This window comes from Asterias rubens, chromosome 4, assembly GCF_902459465.1.
Source record: "Asterias rubens chromosome 4, eAstRub1.3, whole genome shotgun sequence".
NCBI lineage: Eukaryota > Metazoa > Echinodermata > Asteroidea > Forcipulatida > Asteriidae > Asterias > Asterias rubens.
Genome location: NC_047065.1, coordinates 1590252 through 1611138, shown reverse-complemented (window position 1 = coordinate 1611138; position 20887 = coordinate 1590252). Strand labels below are relative to the sequence as shown.

At 38.9% G+C, this 20887-nt stretch overlaps 1 protein-coding gene across 1 annotated transcript; it reads right to left on the bottom strand.

Moving 5' to 3' along the window:
- Positions 1–1756: 1756 nt before the first annotated feature.
- Positions 1757–20849, bottom strand: LOC117289028 (kinesin-like protein KIF15). Its single transcript, XM_033769936.1, has 34 exons — positions 20700–20849; positions 19683–19698; positions 18835–19006; positions 18386–18462; positions 18069–18106; positions 17823–17923; positions 16784–16963; positions 16547–16648; positions 15869–16102; positions 15428–15486; positions 14864–14927; positions 14480–14600; positions 13895–14025; positions 13266–13424; positions 12656–12863; positions 11978–12114; positions 11376–11555; positions 10550–10768; positions 10348–10455; positions 9586–9679; positions 8649–8779; positions 8070–8264; positions 7350–7511; positions 7093–7179; positions 6676–6903; positions 6131–6247; positions 5602–5759; positions 5102–5192; positions 4719–4828; positions 3925–4050; positions 3581–3652; positions 3258–3351; positions 2796–2927; positions 1757–2027 (listed from the first exon to the last, which is right to left on the bottom strand). The coding sequence occupies exons 1-34, from the start codon at positions 20710–20712 to the stop codon at positions 1851–1853; spliced, it is 4293 nt and encodes a 1430-aa protein (XP_033625827.1). The 5' UTR covers positions 20713–20849; the 3' UTR covers positions 1757–1850.
- Between the last annotated feature and the right edge of the window lie 38 nt (positions 20850–20887).

The window sequence follows — 20887 nt, the reverse complement described above, 5'->3', positions numbered from 1 at the left end:
GCACTTGTGTCCTTTGGACAAGACTCAAGCTCTGGTGTTTCTGATCAGCAGAGTGTGGGTTTGAGTGCTGGTCATGGCACTCCCTGTGCAAAGTAATTGTCAATTACTCTTTCAGCAGTGTGCTTTCAGCAGTGTGTTTCAAAAAGTATGCAGTGTTAAGGAATTGTTCAAACAATGCAGCATGAGGCTTTGATTTTTAGTGTATTTATGCAGTAGGAACTACTAATATTATTTTCACCATTCTTGTGACTATATTATCAATAGTGGGTGACCATGTAAATACAATCAATTTACTAATAAAGACACTATACAGGAAGCTTGGAATGTTCCTGATGTACCCCCCCCCCCCCTTCAAAATGTGACGACCTCCGGATTAACGTACCGGCGCTCTATCAACTGAGCTATCTAGCCCTATGTAGGCGGTCTCCCTATTTTGTCAATATCTTTGTTCCGGGGTGTGCCCTCATAAAAACTCCTGCGAATTTGAATGCTGCTTTGATGAATTGTAAAATTGAATGAATTTTTTTTAAAATAAAATGACGCAACAGTACATTTGACTAGTCCTAACGAAATGGAATGACCCTTTTCAGTAGCATACGATTTTGCATGAAAGAGAATAGTGTGGTGGTTAAATTGGCTGCTCAGTTGCATATAATATAACAGAATGACTGAAACGAATCTTAATAAGAAAAACAAAATCATTTTCGACACTGCTGAATTTTTATTTTTACACATTAATAGCTAAAAAATAATTCCTAGTTTGAGAGGATTAGGGGGGAAATGCTAGAATTTGAATACATTGAATGAATTATTGCTGAAGTTGGCTTGTAAAACCTATATTATAATCTTTATTGAGTTTACATGGCAGTGAACTTCAAACAAAAATAACCAGACAAAAAGTCAAAATTGTGGGGAAAATTCACCAGCGCTTATAATATTATTTGTTAAGCTACCACATTCTCTGTACAATTAAAAGTTGAAGAAAAAAACATCCCAATTTGGGGAAAGAGTAACCCCTGCACATGCTCAAAATCCATTGTTATTAATTTCAAACTAGATTAAAACATCTTTAAATATAATGTTTGTGAACAATTTATTTCATACAGGGAATTCAAGATGTTTTTAACTTACAAATTCCATGATTTGTTTTTCTAAAATGAATACAATTAAATTAAATAAAGAAGAGCCCTGTCTCCAAAAAGAAAATTCATATGAAAAAAATCTCATTTTGATGAGCACCAATCTAATGTTGAAACCAATTACAACTATTTCTTTTTGATCCTGGGAACTATTACCTCAGGGGAATTTTGTTTACAGTTCTTGCAAAATTGTACAAAATTAGGAGTACTTACAGCTGTTCCAAAAAGTCTGTTTCAGGATTTAAGAGACCAATTTGGGGAAGTACTCAAGTATACTCTCTTGCTACATTTACTTTCAAATTAAATTATTTTGTTGGAAATTTATCGCTTTAGGAGAAAGCAAACCAAGAAGGTGCCTCAATTTGTTTTTTTAAATGATTCCTAAATATATGAAAACCTTTATTTCACTTCTGTACAAAATGAAAGTTCATTGGGTGCGCTCGATTAGCTTCCCCGGGTTGACCCAGCGGTGCTCATTCGGGTGAGCCCCCTGACAAGAGCTTATCGAGCGATCACACCCGCCCTCTCGTGGTGTCGTCATGCACCTTGGGCCAGCCCCAAGTGACCTGTTACACAAGCAGAACATTTGGGGGTGACCCGGGTGAGCCCCTGAAATGACGTCAAAGCTTTTCAAGCGTACTGGGGGCAGACCGGGGTCGACCCAGGGAAGCTAATCGAACGCACCCATTGAAAATCAGTGGACGTCGATCCTCACAATGTCATCAATCTTGGGTCAAGGTTCTCCTTGACTGTCTTCAGAGGTGAAGAATCGTTGTCCGTCTCCGAGCTGCTTCCGTTGCGGTTTAGCTTCAGATCACCAAAAGTTTTCTTGTACTGCTCCAACTCTCCCCTCGTCAGTTTGCTTTTATTTTGGATTTTAGCCAGTTGCTGCCAAAGTAGAAGTAAATACAAAAATTTAGGTTTGAACAAAGTAAAATTGACTGGAGACGTATTCTCACATGTCCGGAACCCAAAAAAACAAACAAACATAAGAGAAAATCTATCACATTTGTTTTATGGGAAAGAATACTTAATAACCCGTTAAAAAAAACCTCATTTTCATATAGCGCTTCACATCATTACCCCTGGTCACTAGACCTTAATTCACTCCTTAACCCATCTCAGCTGGGGAGTATACAGCCTTGTGCAACATTAATATGCGCTACTTGGCTAAATCAATCACAAGAACCATCTCTGCCCTCACAGGTACCCATTTACCCCTGAATTATAGGGACACAAGTGTCTGAACCGGGATTCGAACCCACACTATGCTGAACAGAAGCACCAGAGCTTGAGTTCAGTGCTCTTATTCGCTCGGCCACGATATCCTACTTGTAGACACTCGACAGTTTTAGAAAGGTATTAATCAGATTCATAGCCAGCATTTTTTCACACGGATATTACAAAGTGAGTCGGGTGTTATTCAATTTAAAAAACGCAAGACCATCAAGCTTGTTCGGTCCTCAGTTGACTGGCCTGACACTAAAATCACTGGCATGTGTTAATTTCCAGCCCTGCGACACATGTATGGGCTACTCCTTTTTCTTCTCTTGGGGAAAAGAGAGTTTCCTATCAGCAAAAAAAACCTTTGAGATAAAATTCCATGAAATAAATCTTGCCCGTCTGTGAATTCCCATAGAGCAAAATATTGACTACCTCTTTAAGGCTGACGTTTTCATTCTTGACTTGTTGATGATAGTGGATCTTCTGCTTTAAGTTCTGGTGACCGGCCAGCTTGGCGTTAACTGCTGTCATTTCCTTGATTATTTCCTCCAGCCGATTCTTGTCCTGCATCAAATCAATAGTAGTGGATTCTTATAGCATGCATATTCACTCAAGGCGCTTCATCAAGCATACAGTATTTTCCTGCAAGGTATGTGGGTCTACGTTTGAATTATGAGACCTACTCCTTTTACATAGCACCATGTAATGGTTTACAAGGTGCTGTGGCGCAATATGCTGTCAATCAAACCAGGAATACCGGGGCGAACCCATTCTCTTTTCGATAAATAGTTTTAAGTCCCATACCAATCCTGTATTATTTTTCCTTGAACCAAATGCAAAACGGCAATAAATTATTGGTTTTCAAGACTAAATTATGTCTTCCCAAGAGTGTACCTTGTGGAGTTTCATCTGCTCTTCTTGGAGTTCCTCAAGGGTTGATTTTAGGTCCTCTTTCTCCTTGAAGTGTGTATTCTCCACAGCCTTAACCCTGTAACGCATCCAGAATTGAAGTTTACAAAATGTCACTGAAAATGGTGTTGAGTTAGGGGCTTTTTGGGGGCAAATAAACGGTGATTCTTTTTGACTTGGTGAAGGTAAAACAAAGACATTTTTGACTTAATTCATTTAATATTTACTTAATGTACGGCACAAAACATGGTTGGTCAAATACTAAAAATGACCAGAGATCTTTTGACGGTCAATTCATTGGTACTTACCTTTCCAATTCTTCCATCATTTGATCAGCGTTTTCTCCCATTACTTGATTGTTGCAGTGTAGTTGGGCAAGCCTGATGAAGGGACACGAGAATACAAGAGGGAAATTTAGAAAAAAGAACAAGCAAACATTGTGATGACTTTGGTCCATATCAAGGCCTAGTTTCATAAAGCCTGAAAGCACAAAAACTTGCTAAGCAAAGAAAAGTATTGCTTAACAGAAACGGGTATTGTTCTCGGGTCGTGTCCTTATAGTTCGGGCGTGAGAACAGTGAACTTGGGCCAAGAACACACCGCCCAAACTCAACCTACATTAGATAGAACAAATTGTGTGATAAGGACTTACGCTGACTCTATCTGGAGTTTGCCCTCTGTTGCCTCATCTTTGAGCTTGGTGGCGCTGTCAAACGCAACATTCATTCGACTGACCTCATTTCGTAACTCCTGGATTGTAAATTTAGTCTCTGACTCCCTGAAAATAAAGACAATTACAATGAACAAGAACTTTAACTATAACTTTAGAACCGCGTTTGTTAAATGATAAGTAGTAACCTATTTAGGTCCCTAATTTGAACAATTTAATAATTTGAATAAGCTAGTTCAATGTATGGGGTAGATCACAAAGCAACACACCAGTGTTTGAATAACACTTATTTTATTTGTGTGAGAGCTGCATTCTTGTCAGTTGCAGGCTTTGATAATTTGCTTAAAACGTCAAATTTTTACCACCAGTTCATCAGCAAGGGGAAAACATTAGTGCAAGAAGTTTTGGCTCTTACCCGATAAGCAGAAAATGGTGACAGTGAGCAGAAAATTGTGACAGCAAATTGAAAATCCTCAATTTATTGTACACATCAGGGCCCAATTTTATAAAACCTGCAAGCACAAATACCTGCTAAGCACAGGAAAATCTTACTAAGCGAAAACAGTTTACCAGCCAACATTCCATAAAGTTTACACTGTTGCGACTGGTGCCACTCATTTTGTGCTTAGCAGAGAAATTTTTCATGCAATATTTTCCGTGTTAAACAGCTTTATGAAATTGAGCTGAGGGCTATCTGGAATTTAATTTCTGTTTTTCTGGAAATGGATTAAAACAAAGTTTCTGAATAGTAAGAGAACAGAGAGACGACTACTTACTTTTCTCTGGTTTCATTTTGCCACTGTTCAAGTCGATACTCAAGCATCTGACATTTATCGTCAAGAATCTCCTTGTCTACTTGGACGAGCTCCAACTTCTCTAAAGTTGTCTGCATCCGATGCGGGGAAGAAAACAAAAGAGAAACACTTGTGGATAAAATACATTAATTAACAGTTTCCAAATGTCAGGGAAGTTGTCCAACTTGTTCATCTGAACATGGAAAGATTGGTTTATTTTCAAGGAACTTTCTGCAGAATCAGGGAAAGCTGGCAGTTCTGATAACATAATTCATTTTTTGACTGTTGTGAAATTGGCCCAAGTAGCAGCTGTTCATTTTTAAAATGCAAAGGGGAAATGAAAAACAAAATCATGATTGTCTCACCTTTAATTGTTGGATTTCCAGATTCTTTTCTTCTCTGATGATCTCAAATTGCTCCTGAAGTTCCGTGAATGTCTTCTCCTTTGACTTGAACGTGAGGGTGGCAAGTCAAGGACTAACATCTCATTCTCAAAAACTACACCCAGAAAAATGACTCTTATAAACAGAGCTTATAAAACTCCATTCCCGGTCGAGACTAACAAAGCGATTTTCTCACGGTTTGGAAAGTTGGATAACATTTTTAAAATATGGATCATCAGTAAAAGGAGTGCCAGAACATGCCTATCCTTAAAGGGTTTTTATACATTTTGTAGATCTTTTTTTTAATTTGTTTCTTTCTTTTTACTTTTGCCCTTCCTTGGGCGGCTTCTGCTCCTATAAAGTATTGTCCAAATAATTTTAAAAATATAAAAGAATCTACACTCCCTGAGATCTTGTGGACCCCCCCCCCCACCCACCTTAAAAAAAACAATCAAACCCGGGGTTTACTACTCAAAGGATATGTTGCAATTTCAACTCGCTGTGAATCAATGGTCATTTTCATCTCGGCAGTTTCCAGGTCAGTTTCGACGACAACGGTGGAAATGTTGGATTTAGCCTCCTCCAGCTGAGCTTCGTACAATTCTTGCATCGTTTTTATCTCCTCATTCTTATCTGATAACTAAGGGTGGGTGAAGGGGGGGGGGGGGCACAACAAAAATATCCAGAATTGTCATCAGGGGTAGTCTTTTTGAGCTCAATTGGTTGTTGAAGATGTGAGATAATAATGAAAGAAACAACACCCTTGTCACACAAAGTTGTTAACTTTCAGATGCTTGATATCGGGACCTCAAATTCTAATTCCGAGGTCTCAAAAGCGAATTTGTGGAAAATTACTTCTTTCTCAAAAAATACGTTACTTCAAAGGGAGCCTTTTCTCACAATGTGTTATACTATCAACAGCTCTCCATTGCTCATTACCAAGTAAGTTTTTATAGTGTCCACTGCCTTTAAAACACAGATTTACCAGCCCCTTAATAATTGACCTCTGACCTGTTTCCTAAGTTGATCGACCTGTTCCTGCACCAGCTCCAACTGATCTGTCATTTCTCGCATCAGAGTGTCATGTTGACCTCTGACCTCAGCTAGATCATCTTGCAACATCTCCATCTGGTGAGGAAACAATTCAAAAAGTAGCCTCTTTCACAATTTATGAATTTCCTGAGAAAAACATTCCTGTGAAAAATTGGTTGATTGGCGTAACTAGTTCCATCAACAAATAAAAAAAACAATGTATATTTGGTTTGTGGCACACATGTGTATGCTGTGTAGGATTTGTTCTTTAAGAACCTGTCTTGCTATTTATTCTACTGCCGCAGAGAATATTTAAAGATTCAGGAGACTACGTGGTTTAAGGAAGGCCCCTGTGTGAAGAAGACGATGAAGAAATGCTCTGTTTCTTGATGTGGGAACAATGCGGATTGGTGTCATATAAACTGATCTCATACATAAAACAAAAAACCTGTCTGAAAATAAGTAATGGTAAGTGCTTTATAACAAAATCTTATTTTTGATGGACTCTCTTCCTCTGTTCCTACCTCCATGCTATAAGCCCAACCCTGGTTCTGTAGTTCTTCTCCCTTCTCCTCTAGCTCTCGTTGCACCCCTAGTACCTCATCCTTGTACTCCTCTAGGCTAGCTTGCAACGATTGACAACGATGCCTCATGTCCTCAAGCTCGTTGGTCACCATGTTCAGGGAGTCTTCCTTTAACTGAATGGTTGCACGTAGGTCCTGGACAGTACTGACCATGCCAGCGAGGGCATCCTGCAGTGTACCAAAAAAAAAGTGATTAAGGAGTTTAATTCTAAGAAACTTCATGCATGGGTTTTCATTCGTGAAAGGAGTGGCAAACCGACAACCTTGTGATTGAGTCCTTCAGTCTCACTACTGGAACACAGTGATTGATGTTGGAAGACTGTTTTGGAAGACTTGGAACTGGGTTAATTAACAAACCTTTTCCTCAGTAGCTCTCTTGTTGAGGCTTGAAATCATGGCGGCCATTCGGACAGACTCCTCCTTCGACTGGCTCAGTTCAGAATCCTGTCAATAATCACACAAATTAAAACAAGAACATGAACAAATTTATATTGTATATTTTTTATGTCAAAGTGGAAAGCAATACTTTAACAACAATAATAATAACATCACACGTTTTCATTCCTTATCAAAAAATGTCAAAATCCCCACGGCTATAAGGTAACCCATCCTACCTTTTCCCGACAAGCTGTCTGCAAGTCGCTGTTCTCATTTTGTAGACGCTCAGTTACCTCCAGGGTCTCCAAGAGTTCTCGTTTGGTATCAGAGCCCTCTCGTAAATCAGCCATTAATTTGGAGTTCTTTTGGAATTCTGCGTCCAGTTTCTCCATGAGCGACTGCAAAAAAACAAGTTTAGGATATAAACCTTACTGACTGCCACTAATCTTAGTTTCAGTCTCTGTTGAAGTCTCATGATTAAAGGCACGGGACACTATTGGTAATCACTCAAAATAATTGTAAGCATAAAAACTTACTTGGTAACAAGCAATGGAGAGCTGTTGATAGTATAAAACATTGTGTGAAATGGCTCTCTCGGAAGTAATTTAGTTTTGGAGAAAGAAGTATAAATTGTCCACTAAAATATTTGAATTAATTTTGAGACCTCAGAATTAGATTTTGGGATCGAGAAATCAAGCATCTGATGAAAGCACACAACTTTGTGTGACAAGGGTGTTTTTTCTTCCATTATTATCTTGCAACTTCGACGACCAATTGAGTTCAAATTTTCACAGGTTTGTTATTTTGTGCATATGTTGAGATACACCAAGTGAGAAGACTGATCCTTTGATAATTACCAAACGTGTCCAGTGCCTTTAAGATGCAAGTAATAATTTATTAAAAGTCTAAAACGCTTTCCTAGATGAGTACTGAGTCACTATTCTCTGTAGGTGTACCTGCATCTCGTCCTCCATCTGCTGATGTTTCTTCCTCTCATCTTTAACGACCGTCTCCAATTCCTCCTGGCGTTGCTCCTTAAAGTCTACCTCTGCTTGCAGCGTGCCACAAGCATCCTGAAGCTCCAATTTCTCTTCGGTGATTTTCTCAATCTCCCTCGCTTTGTTTGAAACATCCATCTCGATTCCAAGGAGCTGAAATACCAAAATAAAATGAAAGCCCAGAATGAAAATTCAAAGTCAAATCTTTTGTTCAAAATACATTTCAATGAAGTCGTGGCCGAGTGGATAAGAACACCAAACTCAAGCTCTGGTGTGGGTTCGCATCCCGGTCATGACACTTGTGTCAATCTTAAAATCCCACAGAAAATGATATTATTATTATGTATTTTTTGAAATTAAATTTTAATTTGTTTATATATTTAAAAAACAACTATTTTAAATGAAATTTTAAAAAGAATTTATTGTTATTAATTTTTGGGTAAAAAGAAAATGATGCGAACATTAAAATGTAATTTGTTCTTCTTCTTGGATATTGTAAATTGCCTTTAGCTTCATAAAACTCCATGAATGGAATACCTTTGCTTCCATGGATGCGAAGTCTCGATCTCGTTCCATGTTCTGGATCTGTAGTCGCTTCTGTTTCTCCTCAGTCACACGGTCAGCCGACTTCAGCATGATCTTCATATCCTCCGCCTCACTCTTAGAAACTAAAACCACAAGAACAATTTGGGAATCATTGGAGCCTTACTGACGGTTTTGCCTAAGCTCTGGTGTTTCTGATCAGCAGAGTGAGGGTTCGAGTCCCAGTCATGACACTTGTGACTTTAAGCAAGACATTTAACCATTATTGCTTTGTCCTTCGGATGGGACGTAAAGCTGTTGGTCCCGTGTGTTGTGTAACGCCTGTAAAAGAATCCAGTGCACTTATCGAAAAGAGAACGGGTTCGCCCCGGTGTTCCTGGTTTGAATGACAGCATATACACCTTGTAAACCATTACATGATGCTATGTAAAAAGGAGCAGGGATCGATTTCACATGAGTTAGGAGGACTAGTCCTAGGAGATATACAAAATGTATGGCTAGTCCTAAGTTAGGACTAGTAACTGGTCCTAACTCGAGATAAGACTAGTCCTAACTCTTTGTAAAATCCACCCCATGTCTCATACTCCAAACAAAGCCCCACAATACCTTGCAGGAAATACTGAATATGATCCCATGTGATCCCTGTACTGCAGTTTCCCAGGTTGTATTGTGTACTTATGGGTGTGATCCCTTGCTATACAGCAGTTACAGGTTGAATGGCTTCTGACTGGCACCCATGAAACTTATAAAATAGGGAGATCGCCAAAATAGGGCTAGATAGCTCAGTTGGTAGAGCGCCTTATTTTTTTTATATATTTTTTTTATAACAATTCCAACAAATTGTTCACAAAAGCTCAAATATGGCGTGAATCGATGATAGTTTGGGGGACAAGAGGAATCGTGGCAATTGCCGTAAACCTGTCAGACTTACTGCAATAGTCTTTTTGTAATTCTTGAAGCTTGGCCGACAACTCTGCAACTTGATCTTTAAAACTGGTTTTCTCCTTTTTCTCAGACTCGAGTAGCTGCAATACAACAAAATAGATAGAAAGAATTGGTCAAATTTATGGCTGTTTTGACTGAATATCATTAAAAGTCAGGAATGAAAACCTAAAATTCTTTGTACAAAAATGTAGTAATAAATTTTGTTCAGAATGATGTCCAAATGATGTCATCGGATGTTTTGGATATGTTGACAAGTTTTGTACTGGCAGGGTACTTTACGCCATAATACTGCGAGGTTAGAGACTCGTCATTATTTCCCTATTCAGACGAGGACTACCAGGTATATCTATTAGAAAATTGGTACATCACAGAGTTGAAATGATCCTGTCCTCTTTAAAAGCAGGGATGTGATAGGCTGTAGAAAAATACTGAACTATGTACGCTATGTGTGAAAGCTTGAGAGCGCTAAAGCTCCCGAGTGCGGAGCCAGCTTTATACATACATTTAGCTTTGAAAGTCCTACTCAGCAATCTGTGGTGTTACATTTGGTTTTATCTTGATTTTCTTAAGAATTTTATCTCAGTTATAATATATAATAATATGTAATAATTATATATTATTATTATTATTATTATTATTTTTTTTTTTTTTTGGGGGGGTGGGTTTAAAAGGAATGGTTTTCTGGTTAAAAACAGAGAAACCACATCCCTGGAAAAGGTACCCCCTAATGATTCCTCTGATCTCTTACCTGATTTCTCTGCTCCAGTTCATGCTCCAGTAGCGTTATTGTCTGTTTCAGCTTCAGACTCCCACACTCCTCATCCTCAAGATGCTGTACAAGACTTGAGTTCTCGTTCTGTAAGGAATCAAGATCAGAGCCCATTTTCATAAAGCTGCTTTTAAGCAAATCAGGAGGCCAAGAAGTCAAAGATAAAAAGTGCTGCCCCTACCTGCAGTTTTCTGACTTCATCCGTCAGCGCCTCGTTGCATTGTTCTATCATTTGTTCAGGGATCTCTTCGTCCACGATACCCTCAGCACCCCTGAGGGGTGAGGGGCTGTCATCCTCTTCTTCAAGGCGGCAGGGTTGGAGTGGAGTGCTGTCTACCTTCGGCACGGTCACAACCCGATTACGCAGAGTGTAGGCTGCCTTCTTGGGTGTCGTTATGGTCTATGGACAAAAAATTATATCAGATGTTGAGAGAGTAAATTTGGTGAGAAAAGACTTTTGATAATAAGGGAATAAAAGAGTGGCGTCAAGGTCTTTTTATTCAAAAGGCTTTATTATTGGGAATAAAAGAGTGGCAACTGTCTTAAACGTCAGTATGAAACCTTGAAGGGTCTTCGACTGTGCGCTAAAGGACCTCCCCTTAATTCGGCTCAGTCCATAAAAAACTTTCCGTTAAAAACCTTTAAAGAAACTTTAGAAGTTGAGAGCACAAGAACAGACCTCTACTCTTACTGATAAGTGTACTGTTTTTTGTGCATCACACAAAGCTTTAAGTCACATGTGAAGGACGCAGCAATATTGGTAGAGAATCTTGCTTAAGGACCAGGACTCGAACCCACACTCTGCTGATCAAAAACAACAGATCTTGAGCCCTTGTGTGCCTAATGGCCCCGCTTTGACACGCATCAATCAAAGATTTGATTTTCTTGGACCGCCTTCTTTGAAGCACAATTGACAGTTTTTGTTGAAATCAGGATAAATTCTAAGAATGAAAGAAGGTTTTGTGATCTTGTTTTGCTCACTTTATAACCTGCAAATAATTGCTTACCATGATAGTCTGCATGTGTAGACTGTTCATCGTGTCTCTTTCAATCTTATTCTTGACTTTCATGGCTTCCAGGGCATTCTCAAGCTCGTTGACTGACTTCTTGTAGGAGGCTACCTCTGCTTCCAGTTTCAGCTGAGTCTTGCGGGCAACCTCTGCCTGTTCAAGAAGCTCCTGTCTGGCCTGGTAAAGGAAGATGGGAGAAGCAATTTATCCAAGGAAGTGTCAGAATACCATGAAAAAAACTATTTTGAATTGAAATGCTGAGTTGTAGATGAGATGAAAGCCCTACTGATTTGAGGGGGATCTTATTTTCAATAAAAATAGAAAATTAATATCCATGGAAATTGTTTCAGGATTTCTCTTTACTCCCAAGTATGAAAAGCTCATAACACTGTAAACGGCCTAATGAATGTGATTTCTCTACAAAAATGGTAAGGTGGCTCACTACCAATACCACATCCAAGTGAGCCACCTTACCATTTTTTTAAAAAAGAAACCGCATCCAGGCTGTTCACAGTGAAGTAGAAACAGATATAGAACTGTTTAAACTTGATGTTTATGTATTAAGTATGGAACCGTTTTAATTCAATAAAGCGACTCACTGAATCTCTCTCGGCCTGTAGCTGTTTAGACTGTGTCTTGTATTTATCAAATGTTGACAACACAGCGATGTGCTGGTCCCCATGCTGAGACGGTGTCCGTGATGGGGATAGGCAGACACTCTTCCTTCGGTCACCTCCTGCAAGTGGACATGACGAAAAATAAATCAAATCCTGGCTCTAGAAAATTCCTGCTAAGCAAAATTCTGATTGTTATTGTAAAATGTGCTAAATGTGAACTAGTTATTATTATAATTTAATGGAAGTGCCCCTTTCAAAATTAAAATGGCCTTGCCCTCTCAAAGATGAAATTCCAGACCTGACGCCACGCACAGCTCTCAGACTTTGTTACCTCAGTGTGGGCGCTGTTTGAGCTTTTGATGTCACTAGCAAGATGTCCTCTCTTACAGCCGATAGGCCTACACTGCCATGGTTTTGGTGAACAATGACTTCATGCCTAGCAAACTTTTCTGCTTAGCGGCCTTGTGAAATTAGTATCCAATTTCATAGAACTGCTTTAGCACAAAAAATAGGTTAGATCAAAAAAATTGATGTGGTTACCAGAATAAGGTTACCAGCCAATCAACCATTCCACACGTATCATCTGTGGCTGGTATCCTGTTTATTTTCACTACGCAGAAAATTGTTAAGCGTCACTTGCAGCTTAAGCAGGTTTTTTACCTTCCAGGTTGGCCATCAATTCTCTGAATGTTTTCTCCAGTTGTTGAACTCGTTCGTTATCGGATGCGATGCTGGCTCGCACCGTCTGCAGCGCCAACAGCTTCTTGTTTTCATGGCGCAGATTGTGGTTCTCCATGGCGTACTTGGTGACCGTTGGGTTGTGGGCGAGTTGATCCTTCAGGGCTTCAATCTCACCTCTTAAATTATTCTAAAAGTGAAACGGATTTTTATCACAGTCAGTTCAAACCACAACCAAGAGCAAGGGATTCAACTGTCTCATAATAATGGCAACTGAGAAATACCAACCAGTGAAAAAGTTGGTGGACTGGTTAGCCAAACAAGTGAATAAGGTCAGGCCTTGAAATAACCCACAGCACCCACAGCAACTGCCGTGGTGCCCTGTGCTATTGATGTGGTGCCCTTAGCAAAGTTCCAATACGTATTAACATTTTCCTCGTAAAAGTGCCCCTTACCAGAGGAAAATTGCTGAGCCCCTTTAAGAATGAAGTTCAAAGGCCTCAGAGGTTTAACAAGAAACAATTCCAAGTCATTCTACTCTCAATAATAAAAGATAAAAAATAACAGCATTTATAAACCACTATTATCTTACCATGATCTGACTTTGAGCAGACTCCTCAGGTTGAGTCTTAGACTTCTGGAGATGGGAGATGGTGTTCTCCCTGAAGCGGAGAATCATCTTGGTGGATTGTAGTGACTGCTCCTTCTTATTGCAAAGATCTTCTAGCCTGGTGATCTTCTCAAGTAGAACCTAACCGTACAAGAATGAGACCGATGTAGAAATACAGGCTAAGCAAATATGTTAAAGAACGTTGCTGTGACAAGTATTCCTGTGAAACAGTTAACCTTTCTATAGCCTGGTGCTATAACTGTACAATAATGAGCCCTGATTGTCCTTCACTAAATGTATCAAGCAGTGAGGTAATATCATTCAATTGAAGACCACCTGACTCGGCAAGCTGTGATGAGTTTACTGGCCAGACACTGTTAACTGGCCTGAGGTATGCTGTAACTTTTGAGCTTTGTAACCACACAAGATCTCTCCAAGCTTTGGATCTTCTCCAGTACAACATAAACACACAATATTGGGTCCGAGAGGCGGGTTCAGGCTACCAATCTGACCAGCCTTTAATTGAAGAGACTTAATGACCAGGCTCTTCAAGATTTTGTAAAAAAAAAAAAAATAATAAAAAAATAGATTGTGAAAACTTTGGAGCTCACCTTTTTCTCATTTTCTACTTTCTCCCTGAGGAACATGGTATCTAGAAAGTAGTTCTTCCATTTCTTCTCATTATTGGAACTCCCTGTAAGGAGACTACTTGGGGTTGTTAGGCTGGTTGGCGTCAGCAGCACTTTGAGGGGAAAGAAACACCAGATAGGAAGATAAATCAGAAGGTTTGGAGCATTTGAATGAAGCAGATGAAGTCAGAGTGAGTTTGGAGTTTTGCTGAAGTTCTAGTATTTGAGCGGGAACGGAATGTGCAATTTAGCTGACAAGAGGGTGATCAGCTCCTTACTTACCTGGATATGTCGATGATATCAAAGCTGACTTCAGAAGGAATGAGAAGCATTGTTGGAGCCAGAGGGGTGTCTGGGTGTCTTTTGGACACCCTGTTTAAAATTTGGACATCCTGTTTTAATTCCCATTTACATGTAAATGTTTTGTAAGTGAACAAGTTGGACATCCAGTTTAAAAATTGCCACAAAATTTTGAAACCCTGTTACAAAATCCTGGCTCAAACCTTGCTAACGGAAAGATGCTTTAATCATAGAGATTAGTTTAGTTTTGAAACATATGAGAATTACCTGGGTTGTTGACATCAACAGGTATGCCCCCTTGCCTGACCTGTAGTAGCTGTTCTCTCAGCCGTTTAATCTCTGCTTGAAGGTGGGCTGTATTGCCTTGGGTATCCTCATTGACAACAGCCTAAAAACAACGACAGGATGTTCATTAATAAACAAGTAGCAAACGAAAAACAACAAAGAAGTTTTAAACGATGAACATGCTCAAAATAGATTTCAACGTCAGCATATCATTCGGCAAAGACTTTCGTCCGTTGCAGCCTCATCCTCAAATTGTAATGGGGCGCTATTCTCAGCTCTTGCACACTTTTACCACTCCACTTTATCACATTGTCTATCCAACATTGTCTTATCCAACACTGGTATATATATATTTTTAAATATTACCTTATTTTTAATCATCTTAGCTCTCCTGGCGAAGTTCAGTGTAGACAATGTTTCCCCAAAACACCTTCAAAAACGAAATAAAAAGTAAACTTCCGTTAGTCAAAGCATTAATTAATCCCAAGGAAATATTTAAAAAGATTTCAAGCAAACTTCCACAAGCCTATTTGTTTCCGGTCCACGCAGCAACTAACTAACAGACCTTCTGATCAATCAAACAAGGGTACCAGACTAAATCTACCTTGTTCTATCATCGGCCGTGTTCGAAACGACGACTTCGACTACAGCTTCGGCTAGATCGCGCGCGCGTCTGCCTATTCTTCATCATGGCAGAAGCATTGATCTAGCCGAAGCTGTAGCCGAAATCGCCATTTTGGACCTGACCATTTCTTCCCAAATTGGGATGTACTTTTATCCCTTAATACTCTCCCATTTAGAAATTAAAAAAAATGGCAAAATCACTTAACCTTAAACATAATACCCCATTTGGAACCTTACTCTCCTAAAGGGGTGAGTAATGTCCCCGATCGGGGTATCTACAATGACACTTGATTGAGGTATACTCACTTAGCACCAGGATGCACATTAGCAATGATACATGTCTTAGCGTTACCACCCAAGGAATCCTGTAAAAAAAAATTTAAAGAAATCAGAAAACACTGAAAAAGTAAAATTCTTTATAAATATATAGAATTTAAAACTGTTGCCACTTTTTATATCAATCTTTCTTTGATGTAGAGGGCCCCAAATGATCAGGGCCCAATTTCAAGTGTATTTCAAGGGTTAGCAGGGAATTTTGGCTTGTTTGCTTGCGTACTCCCCGTTACTAGTCATTCTACGCTTACAAGACTTGCGCAGAAATTCAGCGCTAACACATAAGCGGAGAATGGTGATCGTAAGCACTGTTCGGCTGTTCGCAGAGCCGTGAAATTGGACCCAGCTGTGCTGGATGGGTCACCCTTGTTAAATATCATTTCAAATAAATGAATAAATAAGTTTAAGACTGACCCTCAGTAAGAAGCTGAGCTTTGAATCCCGATACGGGACATGCCTCGTCTTCCCATGACTTATATCCACCAGAGCCGTAATGACGTGACCTAGGGTCAAGAGAGACTTGTTGATACTCCCTGCCTCCTTCAACCTTAGACCAGACGTCTTGGTGTCTTTCTGCCTCTCGCTTCCAGCCAAATCCACCAGATTGAGCTGCGAGACGCGGATGTTGGACACACCAGCTTTCTTCTCCTGAGAAAACGAATATTCACAAGGTTATGAATAATTAATAAAGATTGATGAATATGTAATAGGAATAGAGGAAGTTGGATAAAAAACAAGCTGTCCCATCTGGAGAGAAATCAGGATTGTCTGCAAGTAGAATTTCCGGACAGTTTACCTGAGGTCATTCCAGGACCAGGTGCTGAAACAAAACATTCTGAAACTAGAATCTGAATTTTAAAGGAGGTATGTTGAAAAGATGGCATTCCCACCTTTTACACCCCCTAGTTAAGATTTCTAGGAGCTTCTTAGAATAGTATCTTCAGTAAATAAATAAGTAGATCAAAGAGCAGAATTTATTGATAGTCTGGAGAAAGTAACAGCTATTTTTTTCACCAGGCAGACATAAAAATGTCTGATTTCAGATAAAAGTCTGACATTTTTCACATGATCAGTATAGTGACTTTCCGTTACCTTTGTCTGGATGGAGAAAGTGAACACAGCATGACTACGACTGCTCTCGCGGTTCATTGAGGTAGATGCTACTCGCCTATTCAACCAGCCGGATGATAGCACCTACACAAAAAACAAAAACACAACTTTCCATGAATGTTACGAATATATCTTGCAGACATTTTTATTTGTCATGTTGTTAAAGAAACTTCAAAGGAACAGGGAGACCAACAAAACTGAAATCTGAAAATTAATAACCTCATAGGCATCGCTTGGAGTGGTGACGACTTTCTCAATCAGACCGTCCACGAAGACTCCACGCTTGAAGTTTTCTCTAAGATGAAGGCCGGTAGAGGCTGGGTCCAGGAGATCAAATATCTGCTCGTTGTAAATCTCCAGGAAGGAAACTCTGCACATACTTTCAAAGCGTTCTCCTTGCTGCAGACAAAGACAACATTAAGAGAAATAGTTCAAAATTTGGACCAAAACCATGCAGTCACGGAGAAACTTGACGAACAAAAACAATTTTATGCTTATAACTCAAGTCAATTTTCTTAGCTCAAACCAAAATTATTGAAATATTTACTTAATCAATTTCCCTTGTGGTTTATTACTTGATACCTGAAAAAATGGTTATGCGGCAGGTTAAAAGGCTTCTGACTGGCACCCATAACAAAGATATTGACAAAATAGGGACACCGCCAACATAGGGCTAGATAGCTCAGTTGGTAGAGCGCCGGTACGTTAATCCAGAGGTTGCAGGTTCAAGTCTTGCTCTAGTCAATTTTTCAACCCCAAATTAACACTGGCAGTTTACAGAAGACTTGAATGGAATTTGAGCCCACAGTCTGATACGAGCAACAGCTGAGCAGGGCTTGGGTTAACATAATGTAATTATTTCTGAATTTCTCTTTAGGGAAAAGGAAACATAGATAAAGAACATAACAATGACTAGAGCAAGCTAGTCGAAACGTTGAGACCAACCCAAGAACTGACTCAGGGGTAGTACAGTTAATTATGATCCTATTATAAGCTAAAGCCTATTTCTATACCATCCGCCCAGGTAATAGTAAATAAGCAAGACAGTTCTTTTCAGAACTGAGAAGTCTCCCGAACACCCGAACAATCTACTCCGCGGTAGTAGAATTAAGCAAGACAGTTCTCTAAGAACAAACTCTACCTGGCAAGTAGATACACACATGGTGTTGCTGCAAACCAAATATATATTGATACCTCACCATGCAATGCCTCAAATCCTATATGAGTAGTAATGGCGTGGATAAGTTGGCTAAAGTACCTTTTCTCTTTCCCGGTTGACGAGGTTGAACAGATACTCAAAGCTTCTTGGGATGACGCCTCGTAGCTCATGGTGGAATGTATCCGTGTCTTCTGATGGACCTGAGACAGGTATAAAACATGCCTCTTTTAACTTTCGGTTGGATCAACTTCTTAGTCACTTCCTATAATAACAGTCTACCAGAGTGGACTATTTTGGAAGATTCGTGGTTATGGATACATTAGTTTTGTTCTTTGAACTACTTACCAATCATAGTAAACGTCTTCCCAGATCCTGTCTGACCGCTAAAATAAAAAATGAAAAACATGATTAAATGTTAATTTTAATGACATACACTGAAATTGAAACAATTGAAACTTTGCATGGTTCGAGAATAATCAGGAGAGGTCTGCAGTAGTACCATGTGTAAATCTCTTTAAAGTAAGGTTGGTTTTGAGAAGAAACTGTGGTTCAACACTTTGATCAGTATGCTCTCCTCCTGAATACGAACAGAGCATACTGATGTATAGGAATTAGGAGCAGCATTAGGAGGAAATTTATTGATGATCATATTTGACACTTACTAAGCGAAGATGGTGGAGTTATAACCAGCCACACAGCTTTCGATCGTCCTCTTACCAACTGCTGCAAAAACTGCTTCCTGATCGAAATAAAAAATAAAAATGATAAAACAATCAGGGATCAGGTAATCTCATTGGGTTTGTTCTTGCCAGGATTTCTCACACTAACTTTTGGTGCATTGATCTAAACCCAAATATTGAAAGTTTGGACAAAGGATGCTAAATTGAAACGTCATTTAACGTCTATGAAATGTTTCCTTCTTGGTGTTAATCTTGGTTTAAAATGCCCTGGGAGCATCATAAATGATTTTATCTTGATGACTTTTGTGAAATTGGTAATGAAAAACAATGACAAATTGCATTTATTGGCTAGTGACTGAAATGTTAGCGTATCGGCCCGTTGCTCTAATTTGCGCATGGGGAGAAAGAAACCTGTTTATATTATATTATACCTGTGTCGTATTAATATCAGCTACATGATCAAACGTAAAGACTTTGGGCTCAGGTTTGCATGGTAGGATAACCATATCCGGTGGCTGGACGGTCAATATCTGGCTGGAGTCTAAACCATTGTCCTGATCAGGTGGACGGACTCGGAGGTATACCTTAATCGAATCCCCATCGCTGAATACAAAAGGCAAGAAGACAATAATAGAATTAAACGTATTTCAAATTTTTTGTTATTGGTTTTTTTAGGGGGGAGGGGGCTCGTTATGTGTTTGTTTAAGAAAAAGTGACTTTTGTATGTTTAAAAAGCATTCCAAGGCGCTTTCATGCAGTATAATTTCTGAAGATTCTGAAGATTCTTTTCACTGAGCATTTGTAGAGAAAACCTGTGTTTCCTCTTAAGCGTGGAATTTCATTTTAGGGAGGGCAGGGTCGTTTATTACTTTTTGAATCATTTGCAAAGTGAACTTACTGCTGGAAAACCTTGCAGTACATGAGACACATTTGAGGCACAAAGGCCAAGAACAGGTCAACGAAGGCCATTGCCTCATCGTGTAATTCCAGACCTGCTTCTTGGTACTCAAAATCTTCAATAGTCTTTAAATATTCTTGCAAGTAAACCAAGTAAAAATTTCAAGACATTTTTAACTAAATATGCATTAAATTAAGACTTGCTGAGTGTCTGCTGAGTGTCTGTTGTCATGGCTATTTCAATTTGTTTTTTAGCCTTCGAGAAAGACTCTGCTAGGGTCGAATTGCCGGGAAGCCATTAACTAGTTTTTGCTAATAGAATAACCTAACATTCATCCAACATTTGAGCAGTCTGGACATTTTGAGATGATCTCATTCTTACCCATCATTCCCGTTGTCTTCAGTAGACCAGAGCAAAGCAGAAAACATGAAAGAAACAAACAAGTTTAAAGATTCAAGAAGCTATTTTCAAAAAGGTGTAAATGGTTCAAAAACCTAGGTAAGTCTGTTCAGAGGGCAGGGCAAACATCTTTTCCTTAGATAAATCGAACTCTCCATCCTCTTAAAATGGTTGTTAAATAAGAGTACGAACCCTTCTTGCACACCTCTGCAAAATGTGTCTACTATTTCCACCATTTCAGTTACCTGGGCCTGGGGCATAATTTGTTTTGTAAATTTGTGTCGATTTTGAAGTATTAAAAGTCTGAAATTGAAGTAGTCTGGTAGTTGCGATAACGTAACCCTCCTGCCACGCCTGCGGACCGCCATCGGCAGGAGGGTTACGTTATCGCAACTAAAATTAAAGTACAAAAAGTACTTTCAATTTAATTTATTTATTACTACAGAGTACAGTATTAATTTAATAATAATATTTAATAATAATTAATTAAATTTAATATCATCATAAAACCAGTAAATAAAAATCAACTTGCCTGGCAAAGTTCTTCATTCATAACTTGGCTTTCAAAAGTAAACATAACAATAACATGGTCGGTAATTGTTTGTTTTTGAACTTATCATTTAAATTGTTTAAAAAAAGAATTATTTTAGAAACTTTATTGTTATTTTTTTAAATTTTTTTTTTTAATAAAATATTATCAATAATTTCTAATTATAAAGACGAAATTATCAACTTCTTCGAAACATAGAGTAGGCCTATACTATACGACATTATTTCATTGAGATTAATTAAGTTAAAATCTAAAAAGTAATTCTAGTTTTATAATAATTTTTAAGATAAATTTTCAAATTCGGGGCGAAGTGGTACACCTCACATGTAAGAGAAGTATGATTTAATGGGAAATGGGGCGAAACTTCACAATACGTGGAATGTCATTCAACGAACTCCAGCCTGAGAACGACGGTCGTCGTTTCGGGACGAAATATGCAGAAAACTCACCTAAAGACGGCATTCTTGATTATTTAAGATCCTATCTCAGGTCTTCTTCAATCTTAATTGACACTCTCAAAACCCAGCAAAAGTTGTAAATAATCCTTAACTTTGAGGACGATCATTGAAGTTGGAGCGATGTTTATTTTGAATTTTGGCGCTGATGATAAAAATGGCGACTAGTTGACCTTTGACAT